Here is a 21,535-nt window from a genome sequence, read left to right as displayed (position 1 = left end):
ATGGTAAAGGAGCGCAGAGCAGTACAGGAACCAGTAACTCCAGCTGCTCCAAAACTGTTCCTCTGCTTGTGAGTGGCCTTGGCGGGAAAGCAAACCATTCTACTTCCTTTTCTTTGCAACCGTGCAGATCTACAAGCCAATCTGTGTAGTCCATGGATCTACGCAAAGAGTCACATCACTTCTTGGGTCTTGGAGTCAATAAGGAGAAGGTCGATTTTTATTTGATTATAAAGAAGGACAGTTCTCCCTTCCCCTTCTCCACACCTCTGCACCCCTTTAAAGAGAGTGGGTAGATGTGAGCTCCTTAACCGCTGGCATCAGGTACGAGGCTTGGGGTTGGTAAGTGCTTAATAAATGGAATTGATACATTCACAGACCCCAAGGCAGACTCTGCTGCCATTTCTTCTGACCTCTTTTGAGTATGAGAAGGCACTGTCCAGCCTCCCTGCTTGGTAGACATCCAGCCTGTGCTTGCATATCTCCTTTGGCAGGGGGCTCACTTTTTCCAAAACTAGCCCCATCTGTCAGGAGATACCTTCATATAGTGTTCTGATATCTTCCTCTTTGGGACTTGTACTCATTGAGCCAGCAACAGTTAAACAATGAATTATGGGGACTGTAGGTGGCCGACTCTGTGTTAGGAGCCAAGGACTTTGTGCAGAACTGACTCTTAACTAAGCCATGTTAGACAAGAGCACTCAGGTTTAGACTTTAACCCTTTTACACAGTGGGGAGAAGTGTTTAGTCATTCTCAGAACCCTCTTTCTGTTAGACTGTGCTTCTCATTTCCCTCTTGTGGTCCAGATGGGTCCTCTAGGGCATCCGCACAGCCTAGGAGGAGATGTCTTCAGTCAGCAGGCCCTTCACACTTATTGGCTAGGCCCTCCCAGCCAGTTCTCAGTTTAGTTTGCCTCCTTCTTTCCATTTTGCCGTAAGCAGGTGCACTAGCTGGGTTGGGCCCATTCTTACCTCAGGTAAAGCTCAGATCCTCTCTTGATGTTCTGATGCCTCAACTGTAAGTTTCAGGAGGCTCCAGCTGGGGTCCCTTGTTTTTCCATTGTGCCTTACTGTGGCTTCCTTAGCTAGCTCGAAGCTAGCTCCCCACCTCTTCCAGCTCCTCCTCTCTCTTGCTCTTGAAACCTTGTTCCTGAGCCTAATGGAAGTGCAAGCCTCTGGACACAGGCTCCCCATTCCATTCACCTCATAACTGCTCTCTCTACATTGTCAGAGCCTACAGGTGACTGCACAGTGTACCGTATTTGTTTCTCTTAATGAACAGTTTAGAGAATTTTTAAAGGTAATTTTGACAACATGTTATCTTCAACTATTGCTCTGACTTATATAATCTAAACTCTGTGATAAGGGAAATAGGGAAATTCAAGTTGTTATTATTTGACCCACACGTCAAAATTATTTTTCACTTAGTGAGATCTACCAAAGCCCAATTCAAGTTCCCATTTATTCACCGTCACTCTCAGCACTCTGTACCACAGTGCTCATGATCTCCTGTTAGCACTTCCTGTGTGTGCCAGTCATTTGTTAACTTGATCATATTTACGAAATCTTGATTCACGACTTCAATATTTTTGGTTTCTCCCTCTTGGTCGCAACAGATGTTGCGGAGAGATGTTAAAAATCATTAGTACAGAATTGAAGCCTTCTCCCTAATGTAATCAAAATAATTGCCATGCCTTGTAAAAGAAAAGGTAGGCAGTGCAGTTTTATTCTCTCCCTCCTCCTTCCCCTCCTTCTCTTCCCCCTCCTTTCTGTTCTCCTCCTCTCTCTCTTCCACATATAATCTGATGTGTTTAACTGTAAAGATCTTTAAAACCATCTCTCTCCCATAAGATCATAAGTTCCTTGAGGGTTTTTCCTATGTTTTGTATCCCCCAGAATGTCTACATGGGAAAGGCTGTGTCTTATAATAAATGAGTAAATACTGTGTTTGGTGTTTCATGAGTTGAATGAATCCTGTGCTCTGTAGTTAGTTTAGGATCTTGATGTCAAGTTTGATGGGAACCTATGTCATATATATTGAACAATTTTATTTAATTGTGTTGCTAAGTGAAATAATTTTTAAAACTTATACACATTAGAAACAGGATTTTAAGATGTTTGCATTCAGTGTAAAATAGCAGTCAGACTGCCTACTTTAAATTATGAATTTTGATCACATGCTTATTCACCAACATATATTAGTCTAATTAGTGTGTACTATTTAAGAAACTCAGTAGTTACAGAGACTGTTTTGGCAATTTACTTGTGATAATGTTTGACTCAAACTGCTACTAATTATATAGTCATAAAATAAGAGGAAATTGAAGCTTGTTTACATTTCTTTGCAGTATAATTTTCTATTTTTAAATGTATTTTTTTCCCATTAAGGCGGCAAGCATGTAAGTATATGGAACAAGTTAGTCAGTATTTGAATTATTTTTTCTTAGATTTCAAGATTAGGATACTTTTAAAACATACTGTGTTTCCTTTCTTATAATTAAGTTAATTAAAATTATTTTAATTTTAAAAATAAGCTTATGAATATGAATGTTTTTATACCAGTGGTTTAACAAATCTACCTATTTATAGAGATAAATATTTTGGCTTCTTCACTGTATTTGGATTTTTAAATGAAGATATGTTCTTAAACTGGATAGGTCATATCTCTGTCTCAGTGTGACATGTATTTTCAGTCTCATGTTACATCGAAGTTACTTGCTTGTATGTCTGTTATTTTTCAAAGGATTTGGCATAGGAGCTGTATTGTATGAGTCATGTTTTTTAAATTCTTTCAGCCTACCATAATGCCACACATGCCATATCAGACACTTGACTAATGTTTGCTGAGAATGAAAATATGAATTTTCATAAATACATTAGAATCAGTTTCTTCTAGCTATGTATTTTATCTAGATTTAGTAACCTGGACTAACATTGGTTTTTGCAAGCCAAAGGAGGTAAGAAGTTAAATGCAGTGTTATAAGACTTGGGCGCAACCACAGAAGTGAGCTCTTTTTAGAAAACCTCTGGCCCTTGGTCACGTTTTTCACCAGGAAAGGCCTTTATAAAAATGATGTTCTATAAATTTATAACTTACTACATAGGAATAAAATATCAACTAAGTGACATTGGAAATTTGAGAATTATTTTCTTCTACCTTGAATTTTTTTGATGAAATAAGTATTTGATCCATAGAGAAAACAGATATCTGCCACAGACACTTACTTCGAATGACCTGAAAATTTCATTTTAATGTATGTAATGTAAATTATTATGGTTAAAAAACATTTTGAAATAATTCGTAAAGCACTTGAAATTTCCAAGGTAAATATGTTATTATCTATATGTTTTTTTAACAGAATTTTTTAAATACCCCCCTCCCCTTTTTTTCCTTTGACAGCATTCTTCTAGTCATGACAGAAGGGAAAACTATAATTCGTATCAGAGGACCTCCTCTCCAGAAGACAGGTAAATAGTTTTATGTGTTCCAAATGCCATTTAAAATTTTTATAATAAATTTAAGAAATTATTTAGCTCTTAGATTTCTAATTTTGAGGTAAACAACTTCTTTTTGATGATTTTATAGGCAATATTACTTGAGTGGGCTTGAGAACAAATCATCCTTGAATGACTGTACTCAGAATTTCTAGTAATTAATTTTAGATTTTATGGAATTTTTTAAGTGAAAGGGAATAATTTTAATGTCTCAAATACTAAACAGAATGAAAGTTTATAAAATGGAAAGCTGAGTTGAAATCACATTATTTTGAAATGCTTTTACTGTTAATACTATCCTTTATGTTTACATAGCTCTTTATAGTTTCCAGAATGTTTTTATGTAAGTTATATCTTACCATTATTGTGTCAAGATCAAAGATCCAAAAGTGTTACCATCATTCATTCATAGTAGTACTTCAGTTACTTCAGTTAGTAAGCTTTGACTATTAAAAATGTTATAAAGGAAGAAGCATCCTCTAAACTTTCTTTCATTTGCCTGATCTCTTACTTTCTGTGTGTTTTTTTCGTATTTCACTCTGCTGTCTCTAAAACCTTTGCTTTATGAACATCAAGTTAATTGCTGTGGTTTGCATCTACCTACTACCTTTCATCAATCACCTCCTCTCTATATGTAAAGAAAAATTCTGTGCATATACACACATGTATGTGTGTGTATAAATTAATTGTAGATGTGTATATAAAACATGGATTATGTTACTGTGTAGATTTGTTACGTATGTGTGTATTTAACTTCTCTTCAGGTTCTCTGATTTTATTGATTTTTAAGATTCAAATAACAGATCTTATGCTATCCTTGTTAATAATTTCAGTCCATTCTCACAGCTATCTAATAATGCATTTTTAAGAATAGCAGCTGATAAATATAGTCTTCTGGAGTGGACTTAAACCGGTCTTTATGGAAACCAACTGATAAAATTGGTGTCGTTTGTTCAGAACTGATAAAATGAGCCAACTAAGCAAAAGTAGTTATTTGGAGGATAGCCTTTTTTCTGTTAGTTATATATGAAATGCAGCTGTATACCTTTTACTGAAGACAATATGAATCAGGATGTCAAGTTTGGTTAAGTGAATTCCAGTAGTTGTTTTGTCATACAAACTGAAAGCTTTTATAATCACAACTAAATGAATGGTCATCAACAAAATGAGCTGTTTTTTTAAGACTGATAAGACTTCGTTTAGTCACAGAGTTGCTTCACCATTACCAATATATGACTTTCCTGAGTATTTATAACATTGTTATTTTCAACTTACAATTTTGGTTTTCTGATTTTACATGTTAGGTACACAGAACAAGAAAGATCCCCTCGGGATAGAGATTACTTTGATTACAGCAGGTCAGATTATGAGCATTCAAGAAGAGGACGTTCTTATGATGGTAGCATGGAGTCACGGTTAGTCCTGGAAATTTTAACTGCAGAAGCATTATATTTGTTTAAATTTTTGTTGTGCTTTATAATTATTGCAGCTAGTATTAAATGGATGTTTTTAGGTGCCAGGCTTTCTAACAAGGACTTAATGTGTGTTAACTTCTTGCAGTAAGTATACGTCTGTTTTATAGATGAAGAAAATGAGACCTAGAGAAGTTCAGTCATTTGTTCATGTTTTAGAAGTGTATCAGTGGCAAGTCCAGGTCTGTCTGACTCTAGAGCCCAAGCTTTTATTCACTATAGTGTACTATGTGAGGAGTTGGCTTATATGAGCTTTTGAGATCCTTTACTAACTGAATGAAAGTCATTTATATTATATGACATAAAGTGAGCTAAATTTACTTACCTACATAATGGCAGAGGAACATTCAGAATGAAGGTACAAATACGTAGTTTTTATCTAAGTATAAATTACTCTTACTTGAGTCTTGAAGAACTTGAGTACCCACCTTGTTAGTTATCCAGTTTCAAAAACTTGTCTGCTATGTTTTATTGTTCACCTAGTTCTGTATCCTTTTTGACGTCTCGTATTAGCCACTCCATGACCACCAAGGCTATATACCCCACTAGAATTTTGATCAAACTTCTCTGCAGTTTTGGAGCTAAACACATTATATGATACCCGCAGCCAAAATTTCCTTTTCACTCTTACTTACTTTCTAATGTATACCCAATCCTTAAACGTCAGATTAATTTAACCTCCAAAAGCCAGGCTCATCTGCCATCACCCTAATGACACTTAATAAGAGCAACTTCTACTAACATAATTGGTGAGCTGGGCATTCTGTATACTTTCTCAAATACTGTCAAAACTCTTACATACTAGATACTATTTCTCAAAATTTACATACAAGGAAATGGGTCTGAACTGATTAAATTACTTGAGGTTGCAGTTAACCCATCTGGTAGCTGATGAAACTGGGATTTGAGCTCAATTCTGACTCCAAAGCAAATGGTTATTTCCATAATCCCTGACTGTATTACTTCACTGTAACTCTGTTTGGTCCAATGTATGTGTATAAAGTCGATCCACAAAGTCACACTGTGAAGTAAGCAGGTTGTGTATTATGTAGAATATAAAGGCTAACAGTACAAGAACTCTTGAAGAGAAATATTTCTGTTCAGACTCAGAAGACTCTGTTACTGCTATACTCTAAAGGAATAAGCACTGTAACTGTAAGGACAGGATTTTACCAGCCAGTGAGCAGCCTACCTAGTGTCTCTTAAAAGAGTCATAACCACCGTCAGTAAATTCCTTCTGTAGCTACTCTCTTGGAACATGTTACACCCACGGTAAGAAGCAACTCAACTGCAAATCAGTGTCTAGATTTCACAGCACCTGCCTTTGACTAACTGGGGTTTCTGTTTGGAACCACTTTTTTCCCCTACTGTTCATGTTATATTAGTACATGCAGACTCTTTCCTCATGGGAAGTCACTGGGGTCTCTTCAGTTTTTAAGCAGTTGCTCCACAGCTACCTGAGGAGGCGAGTGCTTTTCTCTCTCCATGTAGGGTGTATTAATATAGACTATCTCAAATATACTTTCTAGATTTAGCTAAAATCAATTGAGCGGTTTCTTGGTAATGCACTGATAAAATGACACTTGTTTTTACTTACTGGTTTGTATAACATACTTGTTTGTATTCATATAACTCATGATTGTGCAAAGCATGAGCAGAGTAATCTGAGTTTCTAGGTAGTATATGTAAAAAAAACAACCCAAGTGGACAAACTCCTCTCTGGAGAAAGATAGCAGAAAGAAAGAATTCATTCTTTCTTGCTAGTTCTTGGTAGTTTCAGAGAACAATACCCTGATTGCTTTAAAAAATCAATATTGTGGTTGGAAAATTGTTTGTTTGTTTTTTTTTTTACATTGTCTCAAATAACCACAGGCTTCTGGTATTCTGAGATTTACAGTAAAAATACCAGTTCTATCAAGAAACAGTGTCAAAAATTATAGTGTTTTTAATAACATTTGTACTCCTAAATTGCCATTATTGGAGATAAACTCTGGTTTCTTCTGGTTTTATCACGTACATCACAGGCCAGTTTGTCTTCTTAAAACACTGTTTTCATGTCACTCTCCCACTCAGAAACTGTTAAGGATTCCTTATCACCTCCAGAGTACAAAACTTAAAGTCTGCTGCTTGTCTTTTAAGATTTCATAGCCTGAATAGAACTCATCTTTCCAACTACTGTTACACATGATTCTTTATTGTTTCTGCTCATTCTGGTCTAAACATCCTTGCTCAGTTTTTCAGGAGTTATTTTGTCTTGTACTGGTTGCGGAATGTTATCCTGTCTTCCTCTGCCCCCATCGCCACCTTGCCCCCAGTGTAAATCCTGTCAAGCCTTGAAGACCTAGTTAAAGTTACATTTTGTCTGTGAGGTACTTCCCCATTCCAAACCACTTTTCCTTGTCTGAATTTGTGACCCCCAAATGGTCTCACTCGTTCAGTATATAGTTCATTTAAGAATGTAATTTGTATTGTCTTTTCTCTGTTAAAAAAATATATATATATCTTTATATACATCTATCTATCTATCTATCTATCATCTATCTATCTATCTAACAGAAGCAGAGACCGAGAAAAACGCAGAGAAAGAGAAAGAGATGTGGATCGGAAAAGATCCCGGAAATCTCCATCTCCTGGGAGAAGAAGCCCAGAACCATCAGTAACCCAGAGTTCATCTGCTCAGGATGAACCTACTACAAAGAAGAAGAAAGAGGAGCTGGATCCTCTCCTTACTCGCACGGGTGGAGCATATATTCCTCCTGCAAAGCTCAGGATGATGCAAGAACAGATTACTGATAAAAACAGGCATGTCAATATCATTAAGTATACAAGGTTTTATCCCTATTGAAAAAAAATCAACTATTGTCCAGTTAAACTTGACTGTTAGAAATTGCATGAGTCCACAGTGATAGAGACTTCAAATTGGACTTCTTTGCTCCCTACCTTCAGAAGCTCCAATGGAGCCTTGCTTACTGTTTTCCCTGACATGAGCTCATAATTCCTTTATTGTTTTGCATGAATGAATTGAAAAGTTTGAGGAAAGATCACTATCTTTTTTTTAACTATTTTTAAACTATTCTTTTTATAGTTGCATGCCTATTAGTAGTATCCATTTTTCATTGATAATCAAGAGTATTGTTGATATTCTAGAACTAGAATGGATCTTTCCAGTTGTATCAAACCAGGAGTTGGTAAACTTTTTCTGTAAAAGGCCAGATAGTAAGTATTTTAGGCTCTGTGTATAAGGCCATGTAGTAAATATTTTATGCTTTATGCATTATTCCGTCTCTGATACAGCTACTCACCCTTGCCATTGTAGTGAAAACAGCCATAGATACAACATTTAAACAAATGAAGGTGGCTGTGTTTCAATAAAGCTCTGTTTAAAAAAAAAACAGGCTGTATACTGCATTTGGCTCTTGGGTGTGGTTGCCAGCCCCAGTACTAATCTGTGAGACAAAGCTGACAGTTTTCCCTTTTCCCGCCTTTTCCTACCTAGACCATAATATCTTAGACTATAGTTTTTTTTGGTACACCAAGGCAGACACTCAAAATTCATGTATGACCATTCACTCTTTAAGTACCTTTTCTTCCCTTTTCAAAATAGTTGGGATGGTGAGGAACTATGTAGGAAGCGCAGCTAAGTTTTCAAGACCTTTTTCTCTAGTGGAATGAGATAGTAACCAGGAAAACTGTGGTCCAAGATTGAAATGATCACTCAATTGCCAGGTAGTCAGTAAATGGTTAGGATAGAGGGTAGCTATGCTTTAAGGAAAACAGATTCCTGGTGAGTCAAGAAAGTCTTCCCACATCTTTCTTGAGTACTTTAATGGCAACTTGAAAGTACTTGAGAACCTTATATAAATGAAATCTAAATTTGTTACAAGAATTAGCTTGAAGTGGAAACATCATTTACATAAAATAAAGAAAAATCTTTGAAGTAAAGTTTAAAAAATTTGTGAGGTAGGAGGGGACATTTAAATGACATTAAATTTAAAACTAATATGTAAGTTTTTCTTGATGTGTCATATTCCAGCATTTGGTAGTGATGCCTGGAGTGTTAGTTGAGAAGGGATTTGGAGCTGGCTTCTGTGGTTTGTGGGAGCTTCATGATCATGTAGGCATTCTGGGAGCATTAGTAAGAAGTATTTATTGTCTCTAATCCAGTCCAAAGCAGTCCTAATTGTAAAAGACCCAAAACATTGTTAATCCAAGTCATACTTCTTTATAGATAAAGTGGGCAGAAAAGAGTCCACAGTATATGCAATTTTAAACAGATTCTTGGAAGATAATTTTATACACATTTGAACTCTGTTTATAGGATGTAAAGGAGACAGAAGTAGGAGTTGTAAGAGTAGTCTGTTTGTTTTCAGGAGATACTAAATCAGATTAATTATAGGTTTCCTAATTATGAAGTACAGTTGTACTTGATTATAGTCTTTTGACCAAAGTTTAATAGGATAGTTTGTGATTATGTGTCAACAGTATCTTACTGATCAGGTTCATTATTAAGCCATAGATCTTATTTCTCTAGACAGTAGCATACTAAAGGGTTGAGGGTAAGTAGGAGTGTTCCACCTTGGATGCAGACAGTAAGGGGATATATATATAATCTACAGAGAATTTAGAAAGGGTAATAAAATTAACTGCAAGTTAACTGCAAATCAGTCTGCTTTTTGTCTCCATTGTCTGCTGAGAAGAGTGTCAGTGATAAAATCCTCTTCCTCACCAGGGCAGACAACTCTTACTACCTCTCCTTAATATACCACTCCAGAACAGGGATTCTTAACCTACATACTTTTAAGAGGTCCATGGGTAGAATTCAGGCAGTCTGTGAATGTGAACAGAAAGAAAATTGCATCTTTATTTTTATTAATCTAATTTAGCATTTCTTTCTATTAGGAATTTAGGCAACAGACCATAGTATTAACAGATTATTTGTTACAAATACCTCAAAATATTGTTTATGCTACTTGTAAATTAAAGATGCCTACCACTACTTGTCATTTAATGTGCTAAAGAAGCATGTAGAATACTGTATCAAATTTCTGTTCTTTCCATGGTTTGAAAACTGTATTTCAATATGATTGGTATCCTTTGTAATCCCATGTATTTATGTATATTATTCTAATAAGTTCATTACCTTCGCCAGCCTGACAGAGAGGTATAAGAAAGAGGGAAAGTTAGGACTTTCGGCAGCTGAAATCATATTCACAGAGAAATAATCATAAAAACCATAGCATTTTAGAACTTTAGAAGACCTTAAATATTAACAATTTCAACCTAGAGAAACCTAGTTAGACTAAATAATTTACCTAAGCTCTAAGTTAAAAAACAGCATAGCCATCTAGCATTTAGCTGATATATCTGTGAGACTACTGCCTAAATATAGAGATGTTCTTTAAAATACTTAGAATAGTCTTTCAGCCCATGATTTCATATGACTCCCCTTTCTTGTAATTAATACTATTTTTTTATAGTTTAAAACATTTAGTTTTCTCTGTCATGCTTTTATGAGAAGGGACATAATAACAATTTCCTTTTTATGGCTTATATTTAAATATTTCATAATTATTATTTAAAATAAAAAATAGTTGCTTTTACTTTAAAACAAAATAGTACAGATGAACTTATTTGCAAAACAGAAACAGACTGAAAGACATAGAAAACAAACTTTTGGTTACCAAAGGGGAAGGGAAGGGGAGGGATAAATTAGGAATATGAGATTAACAGATAAAACACTACCATATATAAAATAGATAAACAACAAGGATTTACTGTATAGCACAGGAAACTACATTCAATATCTTGTAATAACCTGTAATGGACAAGAATAAACTATACACACACACACACACACACACACACACACACACATATAAAATCAAGTCACTTTGCTGTACACCTGACATGAGCACAATATTGTAAATCAACAATGTACTTCAATTTCAAAAAATTTCCTTTGAATACAAGTTTAAATTAATCAATGTAAAGGAAGCATGTATTGAATCTAACTAATAACTGTTGTAAATTACAGTATACATGGACATAGAACAAAATGTTACCTTACATTATTTTATGATGTTATTAAAGGGAATTAGTCTATATATGAGTATCATGTATACAGAGAATCAAATACGGTTTAGGATGTAATTTGTGTGCCCAAATGGTCATATATTGTACTGCATTTTGGGTCATTTTGTGAAAATAATGTTAAAAATGCAGGAGTGAGGGTATAACTCTGTGGTAGAATGTGTGCTTAGTGTGCACAAGGTCCCAGGTTCAATCCCCAGTAACTCCATTTAAAAAAAAAGAATGTTAAAAATTAAGGAATAGTTAGTATTTTTTGTGTCATTATAACCTCTTGATTATTGACTAAGTTTTCATCTTTATTAAAATCAATTCTTTTTAGCTTAGCATACCAGAGGATGAGCTGGGAAGCCCTAAAGAAGTCCATCAATGGTCTGATCAACAAAGTCAACATTTCCAATATCGGTATTATTATTCAAGAACTTCTTCAAGAAAATATAGTTAGAGGAAGGTAAGCATCAGCTATTTTATTTGTAGTATTATATAGCAGTTTTTCAAAGGAACATAACATCTACACGAACAGTAATCATTAACTTATTATACTACTTCATTTTAAAGGTAATTGAGAATATTTATTTAAAATGCAGTTCTTGTGAAAATGTAAGCTACCAAAAATAACTTGTACTCCACATTAGAGGTTGTGTGGAGTTTTTACTTTTTGAGAAGCTTTGATACTGCATAATGATTTTTGCACAGATACTTGTTTACTGACTATTTCCAATAATTAAACTCATGAAGAATAATGAAAATTTACTTGTATATACATAAAAGAGCTACCTCAAACCAGTTTTATTATTTTAAAATCTGAAGGCTCTTTTCCCATGTCATTTCTTAAGACCTTGATTCATCATCTCAAAACCGTTGGAAATACAAAGGTGTAGCAGGTTGTAGGGATTAGTAAGGTGACAAGGAGGCAACCACTGCCCTCAAAGATTAGGCGGTTGCTCCCATTTTACTCAGAAAGAAGCAGACTCAGGAACGTTATAAGGGTAGCTTAAGACCTTACAATTTATAAACAGTTCTCTTTTCTCGTTTTCTACTCCAGTGGTTCAATTGTCATACCTAAACCTGGTAACTATTAAGACATTGTTTTCCTGCCTTTTGGCAATCTAGTAATTAATTACTTATCATTACATTGCTGAAAATAAGTCTTCAGTTAGCCTACTTTGTATCTCTCTTCTTATCAAATGTATGTAGAAACATGTCCATTTCAAAATGAGTTAGAAGCTAGAACCTTTTATTTTCCTGTCATTGTTTGAGCATTATTCTTGTAATGCTTTGATTTGGCTTTATCTCTCTAAGAAGAATTCCAAATTTTCACTTATTTTTGCTAACAGAAGACTTAAGCCTGTCATTAAAGAAGGAAACCACTCAAATTGGTCTTTAATCACAGAATTCATTTCTATGAATATTGGGCCCATAATGGAAACTTCACATTAAGTCTAAGTTCAGTTCTTTTGAAGCAGGTCTTTTCTCCCTTAACTTTTTGGGTAATGTTAAACAAATTAATATAAGAAGTTAAAAACTCAAATTCATGATTAAATGTAATGAACAGGAGCTGGAAAAGAGGAATTATATTTATAGAGAAAAATTGGGGGGGAAAAGTTATAGTAAAATCTATTTTACAAAAGCACAGATTGAAGCTTTGTTTTCTCAAAAACAGTTTTTATTTATTAGTAAGACAAAGTCTTCCCCTAAGTAAAAGTGGTAAAAATTTAGTCCTAATTTAGCTTTTATGATGATTTACACGGGAGTAATATGGCTGGATATTTTTTTTTAAACAATTATAAATTGAGGGATTTTTTCCTTCTAATTAAATTGGTGATTATTGTTGACTACTTTTTTTTTCTCTTAATCAGAGGCCTGCTATCCAGATCTGTTTTGCAAGCACAGAGTGCTTCTCCAATCTTCACTCATGTTTATGCAGCATTAGTGGCAATTATCAACTCAAAATTTCCACAAATTGGAGAATTAATCCTCAAAAGGTTAATTCTTAATTTTCGAAAAGGCTATCGAAGAAATGATAAGGTATATATAATGGGCTTGTAAGTAGGCTGCTACGGGGCAGACTGATAAACCAGTATCAACTGTAGTTGATAAAATTGCATGTTTCATGAGAACTTTTTTTTGTTCTCGTAAATATCCGTGGCCTCTAATAATGAGCAACAAAAATGATGGCTGTAGCTGTTGAATTATAACTATTTAGCCAGAAATGGCACTCTTTCATATGTTTATAAGTAAAAATTACCTTGTGTGTTATATATTTTAAATAAAGTGTGTAAATAAGCCATAGATTCTATAGTTAAATGAAAATCAGTTTTAGTTTATAGATTTACTTTGTCTTTACTTTCCCTTCTCAGCCACTTTGTTTGACAGCTTCAAAATTTGTGGCACATCTTATTAACCAAAATGTGGTAAGTACTTATTTTTAAAATTTGGTGCCATTCAGTGGCATTACACTATAGGCTTGAGCCATTACAGTGACATATCTTTGTTTTGATTTATAGTCCTCTGGAAAAGTATCTTGAATGATATTTTACCTTTAGAACCATGAAAAATGCATTTAGTATTTTTTGATATAAAGAGGAACTTAGAACAAGAGTTTTATCAAACTGATCTCTTAGTATTGTACGTGGTTACTTAACTACAGATATTTTCTTCAAATAATGTAGTTTAATTGTTTTTTTTTTTTTGAAGTTGCTATCTCTTCCACTTCCTTCCCCTGTTCCTAGTGTTCATGAGAACCTAACAGCTGATATTCTACACAAAATACTATTCCCTACAACTGCATAGTATATGTATATATTCATATGTATAACTATATAGTATATGTAGTATTTATCTTTTCTTAGAATCAGTTTATAAAATATAGTAGATTAAATTTAATCTGTTTTAAATAAACAGATAATTTATTTTATAGTTCAATTTGTGTTTATTTTATATTCATCTGCTATTTGAGAGTTTTGATTTAGCTTTATTTTAAACATGAAAATATTAAAATTACTCTTGTTCATACTCAGAGATTTCCTTCAGATACCATTTTTTAATTATATCTATACATATGAAGAAGAATTTTTAAAGTCATACTTAATTTTATTTCTCTAACATTAAATAATATTTTAATCCTTTCCTATATGAAATTCTTTCCAGTGTTCACTTTTAGAAACCTTTTAGATTTTAACCTAGTTAGCTGTATTATTAGAATGATAATTTTCTACTTAAAATCATGGAAACTTAATTTCACATGTCTCTAAACCTAATTTCACAGTCTATAACAACACAGATAATATGTTTCAGTTTTTGAATGTATATTACACTTACATTGGAGATATTTTTGGCATTGTCACAAAACAGTTAAAGTGATAAATATTTCACATCTTCCAAACTGTGGTACAAAGCAGTATTATCTTGTCCTGATGTAAGACTGTTCAACCTCTCCTGCCTTCCTAAAATAAAAGCAGTATATATATTTTTGATGTTGTACTAAGTGTGAAGAGGATATTTTTCTGAGTGGAGATTTAGACTTTGTCTCTCCCCATCTTAAATAAATGTCTGATTTTTAAAAGGCATATAAATGATGTTTTGAACATGCTTCCTAAGTTCATTTTCTTTCACAGCAAAGCTTCTCAGTATTTTATTCCCTCTCCTTACCTGGCATTGTTTATAAAATTCTAAATTTTGACCATGGCCAGTATAAAGAATTTGATTTAATTTAAAAAGCGTTCACAACTGTCATTGCAAACAATAAACTACTAGAAAGATATTTTTTGAGAAAGTTAGTATTCATGTAACTTAAGAGCTACCTGGTAACAGAGTTGCTGATAGAATGATTGGGAAATGGATATAGAGTTGTGGTCATGAAGGAGGGTCTTATAAAAAGAATCATATACTGTTCTTCATATGGTGATTATGAAATACCTTAGATTAAAAATTAGTAAATGATTTTTAACTTGTATTTTGAGATAAGTTATGACATATTCTATAGATAATACATATTTTTATATAGAAAATATAAGTATTTCTTCTGGATATAATCAAATAGTTGTATTCAGTGTAGTAAATTAAAAATTTTGGAAAAATCATCAGGAAATTCTTCACAGATGCATAACGGAATAAAAGAAAAAGTGTATCCTATGTTTAGAGTGTTTTTATATACATTATGAAACTTTGTTCATCATATGTACAATATTATCACTGCAAAAACTAGATTTACTGATTTTTTAAATTACTATCAATAGTATACTAATTGTATGTAAAGCATTATCTCTATTCTATATGTCTTCATTCTATTTAAGGCACATGAAGTTTTATGCTTAGAGATGCTCACTTTGCTTCTGGAAAGACCAACAGATGATAGTGTTGAAGTAGCTATTGGTTTTCTCAAGGAATGTGGTCTCAAATTAACCCAGGTGTCACCAAGAGGAATCAATGGTAAGTCTGTATTCTTGGTTTGATATTGAGCTCTTGTTTGAGGATTATAATATATATTGCTTATTTTATTATCTTTCTGTTTAGCTATATTTGAACGCCTTCGAAACATTCTCCATGAGTCTGAAATTGACAAAAGAGTTCAGTATATGATTGAAGTCATGTTTGCTGTACGGAAGGATGGATTCAAGGACCACCCTGTTATCCTAGAAGGGCTTGACTTAGTAGAAGAAGATGATCAGTTCACCCATATGCTCCCTCTGGAAGATGAGTATAATCCAGAAGATGTTCTTAGTAAGTCAGGGGTGAGTGTTGGGAAGTGTAGTGCAAACAAATGTAAATACAGAAAATAAACACTAACTTTTAATTTATTTTTTTAAGATGTTTTCAAGATGGATCCTAATTTTATGGAGAATGAAGAGAAGTACAAAGCTATTAAGAAGGGTATGTAGATTTTTGCAAAATAATTTCTTTTGGATAAGTAGAAGCAATTTATATAATTATATAATACTGATAGAAAGGTATAGCTCCCTGACCCCCACCTGTTGAAATCTTTGCTCTTATGAAGCCATTCTCTTCACTGTTTGCCCATGTATTATATTTCTAACGCTTATCTGTGGTATTACTTCATTCTAAATTATTTAACTCATTTTTCCTCTCCTTTTTCTATTTTAAATCATACAACTCTTAAGTTCTATTCCTTTTAAGAAATACTCATTTATTACTGGTGGCCATTATTAAATTCACTACCACTTAAGAATTACTGCTTAAATTGCCACCCAATTTAATATTCAGTTAAGTGCTATACTTTATTATAGAGTTCTATATATTATTATTTCTTGAGGGCAGGTTGATATCTTTCTGATGAAATCAGTCACCATGTTATATATGGTATTGGTGCTTAATAAAGGGATAAATTGATTATTATCATTTGTACATCATAAGTATTTTGTAAGCACTATCTTTATACAGACATTGGTTTGTATTTTGTTTTTGCCATTACTAGCTAAGTGACCTAGAACAAGATACTTGTCTGAGTTAAGGAGTAAATGTTACTTGTTTGTGTAAAATACAGTGCTTTGTATTGCCACAGAGCATATATTTAGACATTGATACTGTTTTTTTCGCATGTGTTTCATTATTTTTCTTTTAAAGTTAATATTCAGAGCCACTTACGTCATTCTGTATTCTATTATATAATTATATTTATTATTTTATACATCGTAATTATATAACAATTCTATAGATCTATTTCTCTTAAGTTGTGATTTTACCTGACTAATACTTAAAACTCTGAAAGCTCCTCAGAAGAGAGAGCAGAGACCTAGACCTCTGTCATCGCCTGCATTCTGTGCTCTAGTCAGGCTTAGATGTGGAATGTTGAAGGGGAAAGTAGAGATGTAAGAAGCTTCCCCTTTCTATACATTGGCCTAAAAATCTGGGCCAATAAATAGATTTCTTTCCTTAGATGCTGTTTTTCTTTTATAACTTTTGTTTCCAAATAGGGAGAAACCCCTTAAACCCATTTTCTTCTTTTCTTATGAACTTTTTTTACAGTCTCCATGAAAGATGCTACATGATTTTGTAGAATTCTTATTATACCTGATACAATTTTTTTTTTTTTAGCTTGGGAATTCCCCATCCATTTCTTTAGATGGTTGGCATTTGGCCAATGCCAGGAAAGTAGTTTTATTACAGCACTGCTTAGAATCTGTGGTCTCAAGATCCCTTTACATTCTTAAAAATTATTGAGGACTCCAAAGAGCTTTTGTTTATGTGGGTTATACTGTTGACATTTACTGATAAGGAATTAAAACTGGGAATATATTTTTAAAAAGAGCAATTCAAAAATAACAATAATAAACCTAGTACATGTTCACTTAAGTTTCATATTTTTATGAAAATAACTATAACACAAATTTAAGAAGAAGAATGGCATATTTTATATATTTTGTACAGTTTAATGTCTGGTTTAATAGGAAACAGTTGGATTCTCATATTGTTTCTCATTTCAATCCGTTGCCATAGGTTGTTTTGATTGAAATATGTGAAGGAAATTTAGCCTCACACAGATATGTAGTTGGAAAAGGAGGAGTATTTTAATAGCCTTTTCAGAATTATAATTGTGTATATTCCTCCTTAATCTATGTCGATTAATATTTAACAACTAGTAGTTTCTTAAAGATTAACTGTACTGTAAAACCTGAAACAATATTCTTGGATTTTCATACTTTGTTAGTATTAAAACTCATTGCCCTGTCACTTTGAATGGATCTTTTACCAAGGCATGATTTCGTAACATGTTGCATTGGTCATTTGGAAAATACTGATTCACTGAGTTATTCACATCTTCCAAGTTTTATTATGTTGACAGTATCAAAATATTAATATATCAAGAAATCACATTTATTCATATTACCTACCACCTATATTGTCAGAAGAGTCTAAGGTTTAGAAAGTTCCCACACTCACAGGTTTGGCCTCAAGTTTTCCAAAATTCTGCTTTTCTATCTGAAGAGTCTCAATTTTATCATGGTGGCAAATACTGTTGGTTATTTTCCTTGAAATGACAGTTTCGATTTGTTTATATGTGAGAAAATGGTAAATACCTAACAACTCTAGTTTGCCTGCCATTCTTTCAAGTAAAAATGAAAAATATAGCTAATTCTTCTTCAGTTCAGTCACCCAAGTGCCTTTTCTTGAAATAACCCTCACCAGTGTACATCTGTCTTTAAGGAAGTGCTATATATGAACTTAATATTTTCTTAATCAGACTGTTATAAATGACTATACACAAGGGCTAAGATTTAACAGAATTAATAATTTTCTATTTTTTCTTCAGGGCATTCTTAAATGAAACTGGTTTGTGTGTGTGTGTGGTTTTTTCTCCCCAGTACAAGAATGTGGCAGTAAAGAGTACAATGACAGTACAGTTTGATGCCTTGATTTGTGCTCAGGATGCAGCAAGTTTTAACCATCATTGCTTTTGCATCACCATTTCAGATGTCAGCACAGTGAAAAGGCAGATAGTATCTTGGTATTACTAAGAAATAGTTTTGGACTCACAGACCATTCTTTGAAACCATTGCTTTATTCAGTTAATGAAATCCAATTGTCATTGCCTACGTGATTTCAGTAAGTAGATCGATCCTAAAGTGAAGAGATGAGGGGAGGATGATGTAAACGACTAGACAATCCATTTGACCTTCATTGTTTCATAAAATGTTCTTCTAGAGCTGGCATTAAAAAAAAAACATGGCCACAGCAGGAAGTGTGCACAGCTTTAGTAATTAGCACCTTAGAGTGACCCAGGTGTACTTGTGTTTTAGGTCTTACAGCATTTGGGAAAACAGCAGGAGTGCCTGTCTTCCTACTATTGAATACTAAATAGTTTCCACTTTTAAAGGTCTGCGTAGTGTGTTATATAACAATAAACTAGACACTTCAGATCATTTCTTAAAATCACATTTGTTAGAAATAAGATTGGTATGTCAGCTGAGGGCTGAATGACAACTGTCCATTTTTATAAAGTGATTTGTTTCTCATAGTATGAAGTTCTCTGCTAACATTATTATATGTGGCACCTGATTTATACTACTTAGTTAAATATAAAGAAATTAGAATTTTTCTAAAAATTAGTTGCCCCCAAAACTGTATTAAAACTTGTCTGATTATAATAAAAATGCAAAAGTGAATTGTTGGCCAGGGTCATAAAATCTTTTGTCAGGCTGATGAAGCTCACACCATTGGACAAAATATGATTCTAGGTTTTGTCATTTGCTTACTATTAACATGATAGCTGGCCTTATGTAGTCTCTTATTTACATCACTGTTTTCATCCAGTTCTGAATGTGACTTATATTTTAACGAGGTGATAATCCAATGAAGTACTCATCTTACCAATTTTCTTAAACGCTTTTAAACTTCAGTTTCTGTTTTACATACAGAAATTCTGTGGATTGATTGTAATGTTTATTTAATAGGTATACATTTTAATAAAAATCTCATTACTATTTATTTAAAGTGAATGCTAAATTAGGCAATTTTTCCTTCTCTCTTATGTTTCAAAAAACATTCTTAGCCTAATTCTTGTTTTCTGTATCTAGCCCAAGCTGTTCATGATAGATTATCTTCTTTCTGATGATGAACTTATAATATTTTGTCTCCAATATGCTAATTTCCATTTCTAATGTATTTTCCCAGTGTTCTTGCTCTTTTGGAAAACTTTCATCCACTTGTTCTTTGTTCTTCTCATGCTTTAGTTGTTTCATAGCCACTTTCTGTCTAGCAGAAGAATTATACATACGGCTCTCTCTAGTCAAATGAGTTACATTGCTCTGTGACTACGTAGGCAATAATATGAGGCCTGTGTGATCATCTTTGTTGGTTGTACACCACTGTGGGTTACAGTGAAGTGAGAATTATCTCCTCAGAATGGGACACATTTGTCTCACTTGCTCATCAGTAAACTTACTTCCTAAACTTACTTTCTTCTTTTAGAAATTCTTGATGAAGGAGATAGTGACTCAAACACAGACCAAGATGCAGGAAGTAGTGAAGAGGAGGAAGAAGAAGAGGAGGAGGAGGGAGATGATGATGAAGAAGGTAAAAGTACAGCTTACTCAAATAATACTGTAAAATATTCTCAAATTAATCTGATGTAATCCTCTAAAACAGTGATTCTCAGTCTATGGAGGGTTGGGAGGGATGCTACTGGTTTCTAGTAAGGTGAAGGCTAGGGATGCTGTTAAATCTCCTGCAAGTCACAGGACTGCCCCCCACAATGTAGTACTATCCAGCCCAAAATATCAGCATTGGCAAGGTTGAAAGACCCTCCTCTAAAAGTATTAAACAAGGAAATTCATTTTTTAATATCAGTAATTTTAATTTGACACTTTCTGTCTTTGATTATAAACTCTGAAAATGGTGCCTTCATGTTGAGTGCATGTGATTTATGTTACCTTGGCATGAATGTGACAGAAGAGAATGACTAGATATTTGCTCTTCATTTTGGAAAAATAGAGCGAGGAGGCCAAAAGCTATATTTGTACAGAAGCAGGCATGATGTTCTACCTCTTCAGCTTGGTTATATTATTTCACAGGAAACTAAGCCCAGAACTTTATTTTGCTTAAGTCTCAGTTAAAACATCAGAACATACATATACTGGTTATTATTTACTTGTGTTACATATTTGAAAATATTAAACATATCTTTCCTTTTTAGGACATAATATATTTTAGTTCTATCTTAGAGTGTAATATAATAGCTCTTCTACAAAATATTTTATAACAATAAGTTTAATTTTTTCCAATGTCTTCCTTTTTTAAAACATCTCCTAACCATGCACTACATTTAACTTGTGAACTTCTTTGTTTTATGTGAAAATACTGTTCAAATGAAAGCTATTAAATATTTAAAGAAAGTTTTCATGTGTTAGATAAGAGAAAATTTTGACAAATACTCATACTTGTATTGGGCCCATCCAACCTGTCATGATGATCCAGTGTTCTCTGACACTGAACTTCTATCCATAAGTTACCGTTTTCTTCCAAATAATCATGATAGCTGATTATAAATATAGAAATAATGTTTTACCAAACAACCGTGTTAGTGCATCCTTTTATAATGTCTAAATGAGCAGGTAACACAGAAACTAAAATAATTTTCCTTGATGAGTTCTGGACTTCTTTGAGCTGACAAAACTTAACTAAAATACTCTAAAATATGGCAAAAGACTAGAAATGGTTACTTTGAATTCTACAAATATTCATTTATACTATAGGAAAGAGTATTTTTAAATTAGATTCTAAGTAGATTTACGAAAATATTGTATAGGGATACATTTTCAGTGCTTCACATTTGTTTTTGTGGTTTTATAATTTTGTTATATTTGATTTCAGGACAAAAGGTGACTATTCATGACAAAACAGAAATTAATCTGGTCTCATTTCGTCGTACAATTTATCTTGCTATTCAGTCAAGGTAAGATACTGTAGCTCAGTTGATCCTTATTTTCAATAGGGGGCAGACAAGGAAATGAGATTTTTAGAACCTG

At 33.3% G+C, this 21,535-nt stretch overlaps 1 protein-coding gene across 2 annotated transcripts in view; it reads left to right on the top strand.

The window, feature by feature from the left end:
- CWC22 (CWC22 spliceosome associated protein homolog) overlaps nt 1-21,535 on the top strand; it is a 55,185-nt gene that overhangs the window by 17,711 nt on the left and 15,939 nt on the right. For both annotated transcript variants that reach the window (XM_010959983.3, XM_045520406.2), the window contains exons 3-13: nt 3,398-3,465; nt 4,797-4,907; nt 7,521-7,766; nt 11,374-11,502; nt 12,911-13,079; nt 13,412-13,465; nt 15,347-15,482; nt 15,567-15,773; nt 15,861-15,923; nt 19,980-20,084; nt 21,381-21,462. In XM_010959983.3, coding sequence (XP_010958285.1) covers nt 3,398-3,465; nt 4,797-4,907; nt 7,521-7,766; nt 11,374-11,502; nt 12,911-13,079; nt 13,412-13,465; nt 15,347-15,482; nt 15,567-15,773; nt 15,861-15,923; nt 19,980-20,084; nt 21,381-21,462 — 1,370 coding nt within the window. The remainder of the gene's footprint in view (nt 1-3,397; nt 3,466-4,796; nt 4,908-7,520; nt 7,767-11,373; nt 11,503-12,910; nt 13,080-13,411; nt 13,466-15,346; nt 15,483-15,566; nt 15,774-15,860; nt 15,924-19,979; nt 20,085-21,380; nt 21,463-21,535) is intronic.

The sequence above is a fragment of the Camelus bactrianus genome, chromosome 5 (genome assembly GCF_048773025.1).
Source record: "Camelus bactrianus isolate YW-2024 breed Bactrian camel chromosome 5, ASM4877302v1, whole genome shotgun sequence".
NCBI classification, from domain to species: Eukaryota; Metazoa; Chordata; class Mammalia; order Artiodactyla; family Camelidae; genus Camelus; species Camelus bactrianus.
Note: the sequence above shows the minus strand (reverse complement) of the source record. Positions and strands in the feature narration are given on the sequence as shown.